At 51.4% G+C, this 17290-nt stretch overlaps 1 protein-coding gene across 1 annotated transcript; it reads left to right on the forward strand.

Annotated features, from left to right (window-relative positions):
• Positions 1 to 355: 355 nt before the first annotated feature.
• LOC308120529 (uncharacterized protein) lies at positions 356 to 15736 on the forward strand (the record flags this gene model as incomplete). Its single annotated transcript, XM_080481170.1, has 21 exons — positions 356 to 976; positions 1051 to 1101; positions 1187 to 1341; positions 1516 to 1558; positions 1668 to 1793; positions 1870 to 1974; positions 2066 to 2284; positions 2455 to 2601; positions 2683 to 2904; positions 2989 to 3207; positions 3329 to 3475; positions 6285 to 6476; positions 6583 to 6831; positions 6893 to 7114; positions 7219 to 7323; positions 7398 to 7535; positions 7638 to 7745; positions 7827 to 7864; positions 7975 to 10276; positions 10420 to 10531; positions 14905 to 15736. 21 exons carry the CDS (start codon positions 356 to 358, stop codon positions 15519 to 15521), a joined length of 6138 nt encoding a protein of 2045 aa, XP_080337296.1. The 3' UTR covers positions 15522 to 15736.
• Between the last annotated feature and the right edge of the window lie 1554 nt (positions 15737 to 17290).

Raw genomic sequence — 17290 nt, forward strand, 5'->3', positions numbered from 1 at the left:
GCAGTTCTCCCGCCCGCCGGCGGGTGGCGGTGCTCCCGGGAGTAGACCCGTCCAACCTCCATTAGACTTCAGTTTCCCGCAAACATCACGCAACATCCGGTCCGCGGCTGCTAGCGCAGAGCGGCTACAAAACCTATATATATATATATATATATATATATTTTACTGGCCTGCTGCTACTGGCCCTGTTTTACCAACCCGCTTCTCCCAGCCCGGTTTCACCGGTCTGCTTCCCGCGGACCGGTTCTGCTGTGATTCCGCAGCCCGCCTGGTTCTCTGTCGGCTCTGGAGCTCTGGTGTGTGTTTACTGCCCCCCAACCTCCCCCTCCTTCGGCCCCGCGGCTCCCCTGCGCCCATGGGCCGCGGAGAGGGACCGACCCGTGGAAGACCGTCGGTGCGACCTCCCGGTGAAGACAGACCTCCGTTCGACGTGGGACCCCCCGGCTGGGGCCCCCCTCCTCCCGGCGGTTGGGGTCAACCCCCTCCAGGGGGTTGGGGTCCTCCTCCACCTGGAGGTTGGGGTCCCCCACCTCCTGGGGGCTGGGGCCCCCCTCCACAAGGAGGGTGGGGACCTCCGCCACCTGGGGGCTGGGGGCCGCCCCCTCCTGGAGGATGGGGACCACGAGGACCGCCTCACCCTGGCTTTGGGCCCCATCCTGACGACTGGCCGCCCCACCCAGACTACTGGAGACGCACTCACCCTGAGGACTGGAGGGCATCCCGGGATGACTGGGGCCCCCCTCCCCCAGGCTGGGGGCCACCTGGCTGGGGTCCTCGGGAGCCATGGGGACCGGAGCCTGGACCCCCCCCTGGTCCCGGCCCCCCTCCTCCAGTGCCTCCTCCGGTGGGGATACCTCCCCCGGACCCTGCAGTGTTCGCTCCACTGCCGGTCCCTCCGGCACCCCCGATCCAACCCCCTGGCTGCGTGCCCCCCTTCGGATTCCCGGCGTTTCCCCCACCTGCCTGGACCGGAGAGGTGAGCTGGACCAGGTCTCTAGTTAAACCGCAGCGAGAGTCGATTTTCATTCAGTTTATTCATTTTGTCTGCAGCCGGTTGTGGAGGAGCCGATGCTGAACCCCCCGCCGGAGCAGCCGGAGTGGGTGAGTCCTGATCCGGGGGCGGGGGGGGGGCGGGCAGACTAACCAGGAACACTCTCTGGTCCTCACCGTCTCTGTGTCTCCACAGATCAAAGCTCTAATCTCAGCCCCGCCCACTGACTCCACCCCCTCTGACGCCAACAACCCCCCCGAGGACCCCCCCACCGAACACACCAAACCCAAAGCTGAGAGCAGCAAGGCCTCCAAAACGCTTGGCCTGCTGGGAAAACGCACCTATGAGAAGTGTGTGTGTGTGTGTGTGTGTGTGTGTGTGTGTGTGTGTGTGTGTGTGTGTGTGTGTGTGTGTGTGTGTGTGTGTGTGTGTGTGTGTGTGTGTGTGTGTGTGTGTGTGTGTGTGTGTGTGTGTGTGTGTGTGTGTGTGTGTGTGTGTGTATTAAAAACGTATGTGTTTTTCAGGCCTCCTCCTGGTAGATCAACAGGAATCATCTCTTTCATTGGGGTGAGAAATCTTTTACCACGCCCCCTCTGGCTCTCTTTGCTCCGCCCCCTCTGTGGCTCTCTTTGCTCCGCCCCCTTTGGGGCAGTAAAAGCATCTTGCCTTCCTGCAGCCGACATTCGGCTACATCGAGAGAGAAGATCTTGAGAAGTTCACCTTCAGCTTTGATGTCTTCTTCGGGAACCCTAAAGCCATGACGCCCGGGGTCAGAGTTCACTTCACCGCCTGTAAGGAGAAGGTGAGTTCCAGACTCCGCCTCCAAAACCACAGCCACGCGCAGCCCCGCCTCTCCTGATGTCTTCCTGTCTGAGCAGAAGGGTCAGATCGCCACGGACGTGAAGGTGGCTCCAGGAGGAACTGAGAACGTGGACCCGGAGATCTACGAGGCTGTGGTCTCTCAGCCCATTGTGGAGCCTCCGGTAACCCCCCCCCCCCCCTCACGATAGACTCTGTGACACCCTGTAGAAACTGTAGTAATGTCGTAGTGTGTGTGTGTGTGTGTGTGTGCAGCCTGGGGAGCGTCAGTATCCCGGCCAGGTCTACGTAAACCTGGGCCCCCTGAGGACCAACCTGTCGTTCGAGAGGCAGGACTCCTCGGTGACGCTGCTGAAGGAAGACCACGTTCTGCTCAACGTCCTCACCAACATCGTGACGGAGAAACGCAGGGCCACCAACATCCGGCCCAAGATCCCCTCCACCTTCACACACACCCAGGAGGCCCGGCTCAGAGTGAGGGGGGGAAAGGGGGGTTCGCCAGGGCTTGGACAGCAGGGGGCGCTGGTACTGACTGTGTGTGTGTGTGTGTGTGTGTGTGTGTGTGTGTGTGTGTGTGTGTGTGTGTGTGTGTGTGTGTGTGTGTGTGTGTGTGTGTGTGTGTGTGTGTGTGTGTGTGCGCGCAGGGTGAGATCCTGAGCCTGAAGGACACTGAGGGGGTGATCCGCTGTGAGGTACATGGCGAGCTGCCCTTTGACGTCAAGGAGAACTTCAGTGACGTGGACTTCACAGCGGAGGACATCGGCGAGGAGGTGGAGTTCACCGTGGTGGAGGTGAGGAGGCGGCGCTCTGTCCGGAGAAGGCGGGCCTTCAGTGTGCAGGCGTAACGGTGCTGCTCTGGTGTGATTTGTCAGCTGAAGGCGGGGAAACAAGCCATCAGGGTCCAGCGGGTCAAGGAGCCGCTGCTGCTCACGCTCTGCTCCGCCACCAAGGAGGCGGGGCCGGGGGTGGGGGCGGGGCCGGGGCCGGAGGAGGCCGCTGGGACCAGCAACTTCAAGGAGGAGCTCCTCACCAACCTCAAGCTGGACCCCGAGCTGTACGAGGGCATCGTCACCCAGCCCATCATGGAGCCCACGGTAAGCCCCGCCCCTCTGCGCCATGCCCCCACCCCCGTGTAGAGCGCCCCGCCAGACCTCAGTGTGCTCCGCCTCCCCCTACAGCCCACCCAGCGAGGGTTCCCTGGTCAGATCAGCGCCAACATCGGACCGATCCCCACCAACGTGACCTTCGACCACCGCGACTGCCCCTTTACGCTCCTGAAGAACGACCACGTGTTGATCAACCTGCTGGTGGATCAGGTGACCCGCAAGAGGAGGGCGGCCAACATCCGGCCCAAGATCCCCTTCACCTTCAGCTACACCAAGGAGACCCGCTCCCTGGTAACACACACACACACACTCACACACTCACACACACACTCACTCACTCACTCACTCACTCACTCACTCTCTCACTCTCTCACTCTCTCCGGTGGTGTGTATCGGGTCACTGCTGTTTCAGGGGGTCATCGTGGATCTCGGAGACCAGGAGGGTGTCCTGAAGTCAGACGATCACGGCGAGTTGCCCTTTGACCTCTGTGAGAACTTCAGCGACTCAGAGTTCAACGCCAACGACCTCCAGAAGAAGGTTGAGTTCACCATGGCCATGGTGAGTCCCGCTGAGACCCTCGTCTGGGTGTTATTGGAGCAGAGCTAATAGTGCTTTTCCACTAGTCTCTACTCGACTCGGCCTCGGTTGTTTTCCTTTACATTATAGTACGACCGCGCCGTCGGCAGAGTCATCAGAGCTTTTTCCGGTCGTGCACAAGTATTCACCCCCGATATGAACATCCATTGGATATCAGCTCCAATAATAAATTAAATAGTAGATATTTTTATATGTTTATTAGGGATGTCCCGATCAGATCGGTAGATATCAGATCGGGGCCGATATTGGTGATTTGTGGGTGATCGGGAATCGGCAAATCCAGCCGATCACCCCGCCGATCGAAAAAAGAAAAAAAAAAAAACTTCAGCTGCCGTAAAGCGAGCCCCGTGTGCGACCTGCCGTAAACTGAGGTGAGCAGCCTGAAGCCACTGAGAGGATCAACCAGCAGTCTGGAGGGAGTTTAAGGTTGATAACCAAACCAGTCCCGAGAGGTGGAGCACCAGAGCTTCACCACAGTCCCGAGAGGTGGAGCACCAGAGCTTCGTTTAACACAACTAATTTGATGAGACATCTAAAAAGTAAACATGCGGCGGAGTACGCTCAGCAAAGACATTCATCCGTGGAAAAAAAGATGACGTAATCGCCCCCCCCCCCCCCCACCGCGGTCCGCTACGTCACCTAATAACCACAACAATCAGGGACGAGAAGCTCCGGTGGAGCTGCAGAAGCTAGAAGCAGGCGGAGCGGGGCCATAGACCTATAAAACTAGAGTTATATATAGTGGTTTATGTGTTTATGTGCCCAAGTCTACTTCCAAATTTCTATGTGGTCTGTCTTCTTCTGCGTTTTTGTTGTGTTTGGTGAGTCACAGCGCCCCTAAAGGCCTGGCATGTGTACTACATGCCCTGAAGCCTCGTGTTGAGCCGTGTTCATAGTGAGGTGTGGACGGTTTGTTGGGAGAAGGCCAGGGAGAAAACAAAAGATTGTGTTTTAGTCGTGGTGGATGTACCCTCAGTTTACAACAACTAAAGAAAAAGCCACACTAAAGGAGCAAACTCGGTGCGGCTTTAAAATAAAGGATTTTAAAATAAAGGATTTTAAAATAAAGGATTTTAAAATAAAGGCTCAGTCCCCACAGGGGAGCGATATGGTGATAAAAATAACCCAGGAGGTTACGCTAGTTTGAAGGGAGACTGGGTTATTCTGAATATGTTTTTGAGAGTACTATGTTCAGAATACTTTTGTCAAACAGGTTTTACCACTTTGAAGTGGAATGAAGTGTTTAGAATTCACATTGAAATGTAAATGTTTTGTGACATTCAGGTTAAACCTCTCATACTGCTTTAAGGTAAACTGGAATTTAATACACAAAGAAGTTACATTGGAGCCTGAGAGTATTTATGTTTAAGATTTATTTATTTATTTTTATTATTGTATTTGCACTTTTATAGGACTTATTTTCAACCCAACCAGCCAAAGACACTTTTGAAGTGGAACTGGGTTCTTCTGATTGGTTTTACTGAATACTGTTTATGTTGTACTTTTTTATAGTTTATATGTTAGTCAAACTGATTCACTGGGTTTCATTTAAAAAATAAAATGTATTTGCCACAAATTCCAGGTGAAGTTGTTTAAGTTAACATAAATAAGAGACATAAGACTGCAGAGTGTAATTGTTTTTTTGTTTTTTTCTTTATGACTGAATAAAGTTTAAATAAGTTCTTAAGTCATTCTGAGAAGAATTTTGATTCAATAAGTGAGTTTTACAATATTTTCTAGCTCAACAAAGCTTCTGCCAATAGTGCTTTTAGCTTCAGACATCTTAGTTGCTCCAAAAATACACTATTGAGTATATTTGCAATAGCAATGTGAGTATCGGATCCGGAAAGTATCGGTATCGGCCAATACTCAAGTTTGAAGAATCGGATCGGTATCGGGGGCAAAAAAGTGTGATCGGGACGTCCCTAATGTTTATTAATATTACAAAATGAGGACAGCTTCGGGTTCTGCTCGGGTTTTTAACATCTGCTGTGAAAAGGAGACGCTGGAGGAAGCCGGTCACCAGTTAACAGGGAAACCAGTTAATCTGGAACACCAGTGGTATCCATGGCTGGGAGACCTCCTGATACTGGTAGCATGTCGCTCAATCCTCTGGTCGCCACCAGACAACGAAACATCTGCAGCTCATCGCTGCTCCACCAGTTGATTTCTGAGCGTCTCCCTGGTTGTGGTCGGGTGTTAAAAATGGCGGCTGAACGAGACGCTCTCCTGACTCAACTGTGTTGTGACACGCCGGCCAATCAGCAGCTGCCGTCTGCCTAAGTCACATTGTCTACTGGCCTCAGCTCGCTGGGAACTTGGAGGCGAAACTGGGGTTTCACCGTACCTGGTACCAGGTACCAACACGTAGTGGAAAAGAGTTGAGTAGGAACTCGTGGAAAAGCTCAATGTTAGTTGGTGCGTACTGCGAGTCGTGTGTACTTCAACATGTGTCCACAGTGAGAGTCATCTATGAGTAAAAGAATTCATCAAGCTGAAAACGTCGACAGTTCATGTTCCCATTCTGATAGATGAGCAGATTTCTTACACGTTTTATAACTTCATTACAAACGGATAAATTATGAGACGACTTGCTGATTCACGTTGACATTGATGAACTCATTTACTCATAGATGTCTCTCACTGTGGACACATGTTGGAGTACAGACGACTCGCAGTACGCACCGACTGATGGTTCTTGCTACAATAATGCCATCTGACCCGGACTGACCTGGACGCCACTGACCCAGTCTGTTGTGCTGGTCTGCAGGTGAAGTCGAAGAAGAGGGCGATCAGGCTGAGGAGGATGGAGGCCCTGGAAGACCCGATCCTGCTGGGACAGAAGAAACGTAGGGAGGAAGAGGAGAGAAGGAGGAGGAAGGAGGAGGAGCAGGAGAGGGACGAGGAGGAGAGGAAGAAGAAGGAGGAGGTGGCGGCGGCGTTGGCAGCAGCTAGAGACAAGGTGAGCTTTGAAAACCACCTCAGTCACTGTGGTGGACCTGATGGTCCATGTGGACCTGGTGGTCTTGATGGACCTGATGGACCTGTCCTCTGATGTGCTCCTGCAGTGGACACCACTCGGCTTCACAGTCCGAGATCCCGACTCGATGGACGATATCAGCAAGGAGCGATTTGAAGGCACCGTCCTCAGAGCCATTTCCAGAAACCCCCGCAAGGTGATCAAGAAGGAGCTGAAGGAGGAGCCGAAGGAGGAGCCCAGAGAGGAAGAGGAGCAGCCGAAGGAGGAGTTAAAGGGGGAGCTAAAGAAGGAGGAGGAGCCAGGAGAACCTGACGATGGACCACCGCTCCTCAGAAAGGTGAGATTTCTGCAGGTTGTGTCCTGCTTCTGGATGGATGAATAAAACTGATGGGTTTCAGTTGAAGGAGGAGAAAATGGACAAAGGAGGAGAAGACCAGGAGGTGAAGACTGAGCCAGAGGAGGAGAAGGTGAAGGAGGCGCCAGCACTGGCTGCTGGGGACAGAGCCAAAGTGGATGTGGAGACGGGTCGACTGGTGATGACCGTCGATGGACAACAGAAGCTGCTGAACTTCAGCCTGCGGGACCTGCTGAGCACGGCCACCATGTTGGACGGAGACAAGGTGAGGACCACAGTCCTGCTGGGGACCTGGGTCCTGCTGGGGACCCGAGTCTGTCTTCTATCTGTAGAACATCTGAACTCTGTTCTCCTGCTCTTATTTTGAAGGTGCGCTTCAACATCGCCACCAATAGGGAGTCCAAGGAGCAGCGAGCCACCTTCGTGGAGATCCTGCCAGACTCCTTCGAGGAGTCCATCGAGCAGCGCAGGCAGGTGAGCCAGTGTGACCTCGGTGTGACCTCAGTGTGACCTCCCTGAGCAGCGCTGACCTCTGACCTCCATCTCAGGGCATCGTGATCGAGTTCTCCAGGGACTCGGGACTCATCAAGTGCTCCCAGAATCCTCAGCTGTTCTTCCACATGTTCGAGGTCATCGAGAAGAAGAAGCTGGAGCTCAACGAGAAGGTGGAGTTCAGTGTGATCCCAGTAAGTTCTAGAAGACACACACACACACCTGTACAGGCAACACACTGTCTTGGTTGTTCTCTCTCTGTTGCTTCAGTCCTCCAGTGTCTTCTTGTCTTCCAGCATGAAACGGCGGAGGGCGGGCACCAGGCCATCCGGATCAAACGCTTCACTGAGAGCGTCTTCCTGTCTGTCAGGAAACTGGGAGGACTGGGAGCCTCAAAAGGGAAGGTGAGGCGGATTCAGAAGTTTTTCTTTTTCCTCGCTGGACAAGGTTCCTAGTTTTTACTGCTGATGTGTCTCCTTCCTCAGATGACCATCAAGCTGGCCAAGCCTTCAGAGCACGCTCCGTGAGTTCAGTTTAACCTGAAATGTCGAGACCAAAGTTTTCAGTTGATTTTGACTCCTTCCTCTGGTCTCGGTCTGTTTGGAACTGATGGACCGTCTTCTGACTTCACAGGAAATCAAAGCCAGAGCAGGACAAGCTGAAGGCCGTGGTGAAAAACCTCCGGGCGCAGGACAGCAAGAACAGCAAGAGGGACTACAGTTCCTCCCGGCGGCACTACAAAGCTCACAGCAGGAGCAAGAGCAGGAGTCCACCCAGAGATCAGTTTGGACGTGTCATCAAAAGGAAGAGCGCTGAGCGCGACCGCAGGAGCAGCAGGAGCCACCACAGTCGAGATCGGATGCGCCGGCGCACCAAGAGCCGCAGCAGCAGCTCCGGCAGGAGTCGCAGCAGGAGTCCCAGCAGGAGCAAGGACAAGAACAAAGACAAGGTGGAAAAGAGGAAGGTCAGAGTCAGCAAGGAGCGTGAAGAAAGCTCCAAGAGGAGGAGAGAGTCCAGCCCCCCCCGCCGGAGGGGAGCCGTCGTGGATGACGAACTGGCGAGGAAGAAACGAGAGCTGGAGGAGCTGAACGAGATCATTGCTTACAAGAAGGCTCTGGTGGACCCTCGAGGACCGGACCCTGGACAGAGGACCTGCATAGACTACGACCATGGAAGGATTGCGGTCCCACTCACAGAGTATAAACCGGTCAGGCCCATCCTGAAGAAGAGACCCGAAGGACATGAGTTGCCCCGCCGGCCTGCTTATGATGATCCTTATTACAGCCGGCCATACAGTCCTTATGAAGACCGGCGTTACGCTGATCATTACGGCGATACGTACTCCAGCCGACCCTACCCCGATCGACCTTATGACGACCATCCGTACGGTGACCGGCCTTTTGAGGGTCGTCCATATAGCGACCCCCCAGGGCCTCCCTACACTGACCGCTACGATGTTTATGATGAACATTACCAGGATCGGTTCTTTGACTCGGCGTACGTTGACCGATCCTATGACCCACATGGTCCGTCCAAACCAAGTCAGTCCCCAGAAGCTTGTGGCCCTCCTCCATCTGTGTCCAACCAGGTTCCTGCTGCTTCCTCTCTGCCTCTGTCACACACCGCTGCCTCCTCCGCCTCCGCTCTGGCACCTTTCAGACCTTCGTCTCCCATAGAGACTCCTCCTCCTCCTCGAAACCCCTCTCCCAAACCAGAGTTCACTGTATCTCACCTTTCACCCCCCATAGAGAAACCCCCCCTGGACCGCTTCCTGGACATGCTCAACAAGAAGAACCTGGCTGTAAATACCCCAGAACCGGCATGTGTCGACGATGACCTCCTGCCTCATGAGCGGGCTCTCCGGGACGGGAAGGGTTTCTCTCAGATAGTGGGCTTTGCTCAAGGACCACCCAGTGTGTCCCATGAAGTGGAGAAGAGGCTGTCGAGTCCAAAACCATCCTCAATGGAGAACGCAACCAAGGAGCCGAATGTAGAACCGTACGACAAAATCCAAAGCCTGCTCCGTACGATTGGGCTGAAGCTGAGTTCTGGGGATGTGTCCAAATTGGCCAGCAGAGCGCAGGAGAAACTGTATGGCCTGAAGTCCTCCTCCTCAGAACGAGAGGCGGTGTCCTCTCCAAAAGACGACCCACGAGCCGGCAGAACTGGGTCTGTTGAGATGGATCTCATCCATTCTCCCTCCCCGGCCAGATCCTCCAGCCTAGAGCCACTCGGCAAACCCAAAGCTGCTGCCTCGGACTACGAGGGATTTCTGGATCAGCAGGAGCTCGAGGCTCTGAAGAGGGCACAGCAGCTTCGCGGTCTAACCAAGTCCATGAGGAGTTCTTCACCCACCACCCCTCCCAGAGCTCCCATTGGATCTCTGCCTGCTCACTACCTGCACCCGACACCACCGCTCAACTGGCCACTGGCTCTCAGCGCCGACATCTCCCTTCCTCAGCCCTCCACCTCCACCAGCCCGGGCGTTACAGCTCCTCTTGCACCTCATCCACCTCAGAAGAGACTAGGACCTCCTCCAGGTCCTCCACCTGGTCCTCCACCTGGTCCTCCTCCCCAGCGTCGTCTTGGACCTCCTCCTTTTGCTCCTCCAACCGCTCATTCAGTCTTGCCCTTTATTGGAGGATCTTCTTCACCCACCAGCTCTGGTCCGCTGCAGCCTCTTGCAACATCCACGCTGACTTTGCCTACATCGTCGATACCAGTGACTTCCAGTCCGGCTAATTGTGGCTCGGCCATCTCCACGACAGTGGCCCGATGTCTGAAGGTCATAGAGACGGTCAAATCTCTTGCGGCACAACCGTCAGGCAAACCTGCTAAATCGGTCCAGTTCAGTTTACCGACGGAGACCTCGCTGTCCCCCAGTCCTCTGACCTCTGAGACAGACGACGACGTGAAGGCCAAGCAGAAGGAGAAGGTACGACCGCTTCCTCTTCTTCTTCCAAGGAGGCTTCCTGTTACTGTTTTGGCGTTTGGTTGAGGATTTGTTAGTCGTCCCTCCACATTCTCCACGACCGCCGACCTGGTCTTCACACAGCGGTCGTTCCTTTTGTGTTGCAGCTGGATCGGTACAATCAGAGGATACTGGAAAAAAGGGAGCAGCAGTACAAAGAGATGCTCTCCCGAAGGAAACGAGGCGAGAAGATCCCGGACGCGTTGCTTACCTGTGCAGGTATCGGTCAATTCAGTCTTTCAAATTCAACTAACTGTCAGACTTTTACCTCCAGGGTTTCATAAAGGTTTTCTTCCTTTCTGACGGTGTCACAGTTTTCTTTCTCATTCACCTCAACAGGAACGTTGAGCCGAGTTAATGTTTGTTTCTTCTTCACATTAGAAGTCCAGGCGTAAGAACAAAGCCCAGAACTTCTGCATGGTGGCATGAAGGAAGTTCTCGTCAGGTTTATCAGCCTCACGGAGGATTTCTTTAAGATATCTGCTGCTTTAGCAGGAGGAGGCTTCAGCCCGTTTGTCGGTCTGTCCTCTCTAGACCACCGGAAGTCTTTACTTCAGTAGGTCTTCCTTGGCGGACGTTTGTCTCCCAGCGTGCTCGCTATAGCTAATGCTACAACTCGCAGACTTTAAGGCCTTTTCCCCATGTCGAAGTAATTTTGCAGCATTTACAAGCTTAGTAGTTTCTCCTGACCACTGGTTCCACTCGGCGATCAAGAAAAGAAGCCGACTGAAGTTTCATCTCCACACAGTAACGTCTTTCTTTTTTCCCCATATCATTTCTTCTCTGATATCTAGTGTTGGTTGAACTGGTCCAGCTGAGTCCAGAAAGCTTAAGACGAGGGGTGTCAAACTCGCCACGTACAGCGTAAAAGTAGAGATTTACTGACCAACGTCGCTCATCTTCTGGGTCGCTGCCGTGTTCTGTTCACTTTCTCTAGTTCTGCTGCTACTCTTTACAGTAGCAGTGCGACACCCAGTGGTCACGTATAAAATTGCATTGAAAAATAGTTAATGTTTTGTTAGTGGTCTTTAAATCTTACGAAGTTTGTTTTACAGTCCAGATTTAACCGTCTTGGTAGCCATGTTTGACACCCCTGTTTTAAATAGTGAAGATGATTAAAGGTTCATTGGTAATCTTGGAGTTTTACTGACACAACCCTGCTTAGTATGAGAGGTTTGTTCACTTTTTTTTTTTCTCTAATAAAACAAAGTTAATGAGTTTATTTTGTTCATCGATGAGTTTTAAACTGGTCCTTCAGCTTCAGCTCGGTTACACTCTGCGGTCACTGGACCTGTGAGCTACTAGCTCAGAATAACCTGGTACTGCTGAGTACTGAGTACTTGCTGCAGTTTGATCTCATCTGGGCCCAAGACTCACTTTTCTCTTTGTTTTGGTGCCCAAAACAAAACATCATGAAAATGCACTTTTAAATAATCAGCTATAAACGAGCTGAACTTTCCTCTGCAAAGCAAAGCACAGGGTAAAAACCCTGGTTCATGTTCTGCAGCTGGTTTTCACAAAACCCACGAGCCACTGTGATGTTGTAATCTAATATCACTGCTCTTTGAGTGAAAACGTGCAAGAAATGTTTAATACTTCTACTTGCACACCGACTTCAGACTGGAATATCAATCATAAGAAAATACAAAATGTTGTGGGGAAGAAAACCTGCAGATTGAGTAAAAATCAACCGAAGGAGGAACACTGGATCCAGTTAAGGAAGGAGCTGAACTCACGACGCTGACCGCTGAGTGTAAACGCTGTACGCTGTTTCAGCTAGCCGCGTCTGATCGGGTATGAAATAAAAATGCTCCCAACAAGTTGTGATGTTGTGAAACAACGTGAAGAGGAACGTCCGCTCAGACTTGATGCGTGTTGTCTCCAACGTACGATGGAATCTGCTCACACACACAGTAGGAGGTGGTTCTGATCAGGCTTCAGGGGTCCGGGACTTAGACCACCTCATTGATCAGGATGAATTCTGGAGTCCGGGACTTACCTCCACTTTCACTTAAGTATTTTATTCTCCAGACGTTTTTGTCACGCTGCTCAGGGTAAGTCACGTCTCTTCAGTTTCCCCGAACCCTCCGTGATATCCAGGCTGGTGTTTAGAAACGACTCCATGGTTCTCCGGCTCCTCGTTAGCCAGTTCAAACCCAGCTACGGTTATGAAGACGATTGCAGTTCACGTTTCCTCGATCTGTTTAGGATTAAGTGGGAATGCCAAGAAGACGCAGAGTCTCGGCTGAAATGTTTGAGCGTCACTCTGAAGCTTCAGGTTCAACCTTGAGGTCGTCCCTCGTTTCCTGGACAGATGACCACTTCCTGTTTTCAGTCTTTCCACACGGCTACTCTCGTGGGACCTGCTAGCATATTAGCAAGAACCTGTTTTAAACAGGAACTAAAATGAGATTTTATTGTAGCTAGCGCGACAGCTTTACCACAGCTAACATGAATGCTAATCTGTGATTTGTTCTTTGAAGAGTTGATGGGGAGGGCACGGTGCACTGTCAGCGATTTTATAAACTGCTTTATTCAACCTACGGTCTTTGAATGCCATGAGTCTTTATTTAAATTTAGTTGCAGTCATCTTGCTAATGTTAGCGGGAACAATGCTTATCTTCAGTTTTAATGCAAGCGAGCAGTTTTACCTGTGGTGCAGTAGTTTCTGAGTTTACGTTTATCTTTGTAATAGCAAACGATCACCTTAATTAGGTAGTTTAAACGGCTGACTGTGTCCTAGCACTCAACTAGCCAGTGATGCTAATGTTTGTGGATATGATGCTTTGTTTGATATTTTTTTTAACATTTCAAATGTCTGCTGTATGTTTTACTTGTGATGCAGCAGCTTGTCTGAGCTGCTTGTATGAATTAGCCTAAAGAGTTTAAAAGTTTTGAGTTTGTCTCTGAGCTGTTCACTTGTCTGATGCCTGTGTCGTACCGCGAGGCTAAAGCAGAGACGTTCTTTCAACTGTTTTGAATCTTTTCACTTTTGTTTTTGTCCTTATTGGACTCTTGAACCTGTTTTCGACCCTGCGACCTCCATCGTCCGGTAAAGTCGGTCGTCTTGCCTTCTCGTCGCTAACCAGGCATCGGAATGAGTCCGGTTTGAGACGTAGCAGAGCTTCAGCGTGGAGTTCCTCAGGGAACAGAAACCAAGTGTCACTCATAACGAAGGCGCAGTGGTTAGCGTTCTCGCTGTGTTGCCTGGGTTTCCTCCGGGTCCTCCACTTTCCTCCCACGATCCAACAAACTTAATTTCCCTCTTGATGTCGGACCTGAGATTCTGAGTCAAACATCGAACCACTCGACTTCTGATTTAGTTTCAAATCGCCTTCTGGGAAGTTCAGTTTCTAAGTCTCTCTGTGAGGAAACGCTGAAGCATCAAAGATCAGATCACCTTCACCCACATTCAGCATCGCTTAGCCTGTTTGGAGCGCTGGTCAACGGGAGCGCGGGTCAACGGGAGAGCGGTTCAAAGGGAGCGCGGATCAACGTGAGCGCGGGTCAACGTGAGCGCGGTTCAAAGGGAGCGCGGGTCAAAGGGAGCGCGGGTCAACGTGAGCGCGGGTCAAAGGGAGCGCGGGTCAAAGTGAGCGCAGGTCAACGTGAGCGCAGTTCAAAGGGAGCGCGGGTCAACGTGAGCGCAGTTCAAAGGGAGCGCGGGTCAACGTGAGCGCGGTTCAAAGGGAGCGCGGGTCAAAGTGAGCGCGGGTCAAAGTGAGCGCAGGTCAACGTGAGCGCGGTTCAAAGGGAGCGCGGGTCAACGTGAGCGCAGTTCAAAGGGAGCGCGGGTCAACGTGAGCGCAGTTCAAAGGGAGCGCGGGTCAACGGGAGCGCCCAGCCGGCTGCTTTCTGTTCCCTGAATGAAGCGCTGAACTCCACGAGGCTCGGCAGATGAACATGAAGAACAAATAGTTTTAGAAATAAAATAACTTCAGTTTTATAGTTTAGTGTTTCTTCTTTTTGCACGTTTAGATGAACCTTTAGCTGTATTTATTAGCCTGTTAGCTCGGGACCCGAAGCGCTCGTGTAGCTGAGCCGTTTGATCGGAAAATGGTGAGAAGCTTTAACGTGAAAGTGTAATGTGAGCTGAAGGTAGGTGGTCATTTTTAACTCCAACATTCTGAAGAGTTTCTTTGCTGTAAGAAGTTTTGAATTCTTGGTGTTTTGTCCTCTGTAGGCTTGATGTTAGAACTCTGGGTGATCAATCCATCAGAAAGCAAAGCTTTGAGGGTTGTCAAGCAGCTTATCACTTTAGTCATTTAAATAGTGTCTGATGTAGCGAGCTAGCTAACTTTAGCCACATGTTCAACCAATACGAGAAGCTTTAGTTCAGCTCTGAGTTACAGACGAAGAAAAAGCTTCTGATAATTGTGATTTTTCAGGCTGTAATGTTGTAAAGTTCAGATTCCAGAAAGATCTGCTGTTTTCCAGCTCGGACTTCCTGTCTGAGCTTTGGTTTTCACTAGTGATGATTGAAGCTGGTTCCGTGGTCCGAATCAGCAGGTCTTTGTGGAACCAGCCTGAGGTTCAGGAAACAGCTCGAGGTCCCCACCCTGACTCACAGACCATTTTGTCCACATTCACAGGGAAGTCTGCCAGCAGCGAACCCAAGAACGTTTGGATCTGTGGTCACTCGCTGGTGTACTGGGCCGAGTCTCGCGCCAAGTCTCCGGAGGTAGGTATGCAGCTGGGCATGGATCCCAGCCGGGTGACCATCTGGTGGAAGGGGACTCAGGGCATGACGTGGTCCCAGCTGCTGCCCCAGCTCCACCAGCTGAAGGTCACCTGGCCCAATCCAGACGTCCTCATCGTGCACCTGGGTGGGAACGACCTGAGCACCGACAGCCCCACCGACCTGCTGGCCTCCGTCAAGAAGGACCTGACCTCAATGCGAAGCATCTTCCCTCAGTGCGTCCTCATCTGGTCCAACATCCTCCCCCGGAGGGTGTGGCGCCACTCGACGGACAACCACGAGGTGGACCTGGTCCGCACTACGGTCAACCGCCGCATCCAGAACATCATCTCGGAGCTGGGTGGCACCTCACTGACCCACGACAACATCCGCTGTGGCGCCAACACGGGTCTGTACCGCGCCGACGGGGTGCACCTGTCGCCCAAAGGACTCGACCTGTTCAACCTCAACCTGCAGGACTTCCTGGAGAAGTGGGACCTGGAGGCCAGCGCCTCCCCTGAGGGGAGCTGAGGCCGGCGCCTCCCCGTCCCCTTGCCCACTTCAGGGCTCATTGTGCTTTTCTTTGTAGTTTCAGCTCCGACAGACGTCGGAAAGCTCTAGGAAAAAACCCTGAAAACGTTTCCTGTGAGTTCTTTGAGAAGGTAAAAGTCCTCGTCAGTCATTTCTGTGAAGACGTCTTTACTTTGTGCTTCTGATCAATAAAAAGTTCTTCAGTCTCATGCCTCCACCTGTTGGCTGAATCAATGATTGGTGTGTGGAACTCAGTAAGGATGCAGAGGAAGGAGAATCTGACTGCTGCAGTTCTAATGAAGAAGTGGAACCTGATTAAAAAAACATTTAGAGTTTTCATCTGGAGTTTACCAGATTTTCACCCGGCGTTCTTCACTTATTGCTCGTTTAGTTTTGTTGGGTTTATTGCAGAAGAGCAATGACCTAATGAGTTCGTGTGGAACCGCAACATGTCTTCAAACATTATTTCAACTGTAATGTTTAATATTGTTTCCATATTTACAACCATAGGTTCTCCCTGCTGTTCTGATCTATTCAAACAATCCAGAAATAAATCAAGCTGAATATGTAAAGGCCAGTGAAGAACCGCTCGGTTCTCTTGTTCCGCCACAGAACGCTCTGCTCCTCTTCTTCTGCTCCTCTTCCTCTTGGTGTTCTCAGTTTTTTACATTCTCGTGGCGTTGTTGACACCTGCCATGAAGCCACACCTTTGTTCCAGATTAGATGTTTATCAGTGGCTGAGAAGCTCCAGCAGAACTCCGGAGTCCTGGACTAGGAACCAGGATCAACATATCCAGGATCTCTCTGGTTCCTGGTTAACTGATCCAGAAACTTTGGATCCTGATCACCGTTCCTACCAAGCAGGTTATCAACTCACTAGTTCAACCCAGACCTACGTGTTCACGTTCACATGAAAAGGGGCGGAGCTTGCAGTGTCTGACCAATCACACACAGAGAAATTCTGTAGAACAGTTTACAGATTACTGAAGAAGCAGTTATTCTCTGAGATTATGAAGAATTCAAACACATCCAGCAGCTCAAAGCAACACTGCTGCTGCAGCCAAAGCCAGAACCTTCCTGACTTGTTAATGCCGACTTGGTGAGATTAGAGCAGATTAATTCATGGGACAATAGAAAGGGACTCACCTTCACTTCATTCCAGCAGAAACGATTCGGGCTGAACTTCCTCACTGCTCTTTTAATTAATATTTTCCATTCAGTTGTTTTGAGGCTGAGTTTCTCTTGTGTTTTGTGTTGGAATATTAATTCATCACCGTGACGACAGGACTAGTTCTGGTTCTATAAATTCATGTTTCTGCAGTTCTGTCAATTGTGATCATTAACCTCATTATTCCAGATTAACCCTCGTGGAGATAAACAGACCTGGAACAAGTCAAGAACAAAAACATCTTCCAAAGCCTCAGTGACCAGGATTTATTTTATTATGTCAAAAAGAAAGCTGTAAATGAATTTCTCTTCTCTCCGCTGCAGCTCGGCATTGAACCCACGCACCAGTCACCATCATTTAAGAATGGGTGGGTCATTTTCCAAGAAATCTGATAGGTCAGGAAGCGGAGCTCTGATCACTTATCCAGAACGTAACCTGCTCCGGAGCGGGTTAGACTTTCAGCGTCAGTTATTATCGTGGAAAACCCATTGTTAATCCTTGAAGTTACCTCGATAAGAGAAAATCCAGCATCATAGTACAGGCCTCATGTCCAGTTTGAGAAGCTCCTGGGCCAGTGAGAGCATGCAGTTGTTCATCACTG

The sequence above is a fragment of the Lipophrys pholis genome (genome assembly GCF_963383615.2).
Source record: "Lipophrys pholis genome assembly, chromosome: 15".
Classification (NCBI taxonomy): domain Eukaryota; kingdom Metazoa; phylum Chordata; class Actinopteri; order Blenniiformes; family Blenniidae; genus Lipophrys; species Lipophrys pholis.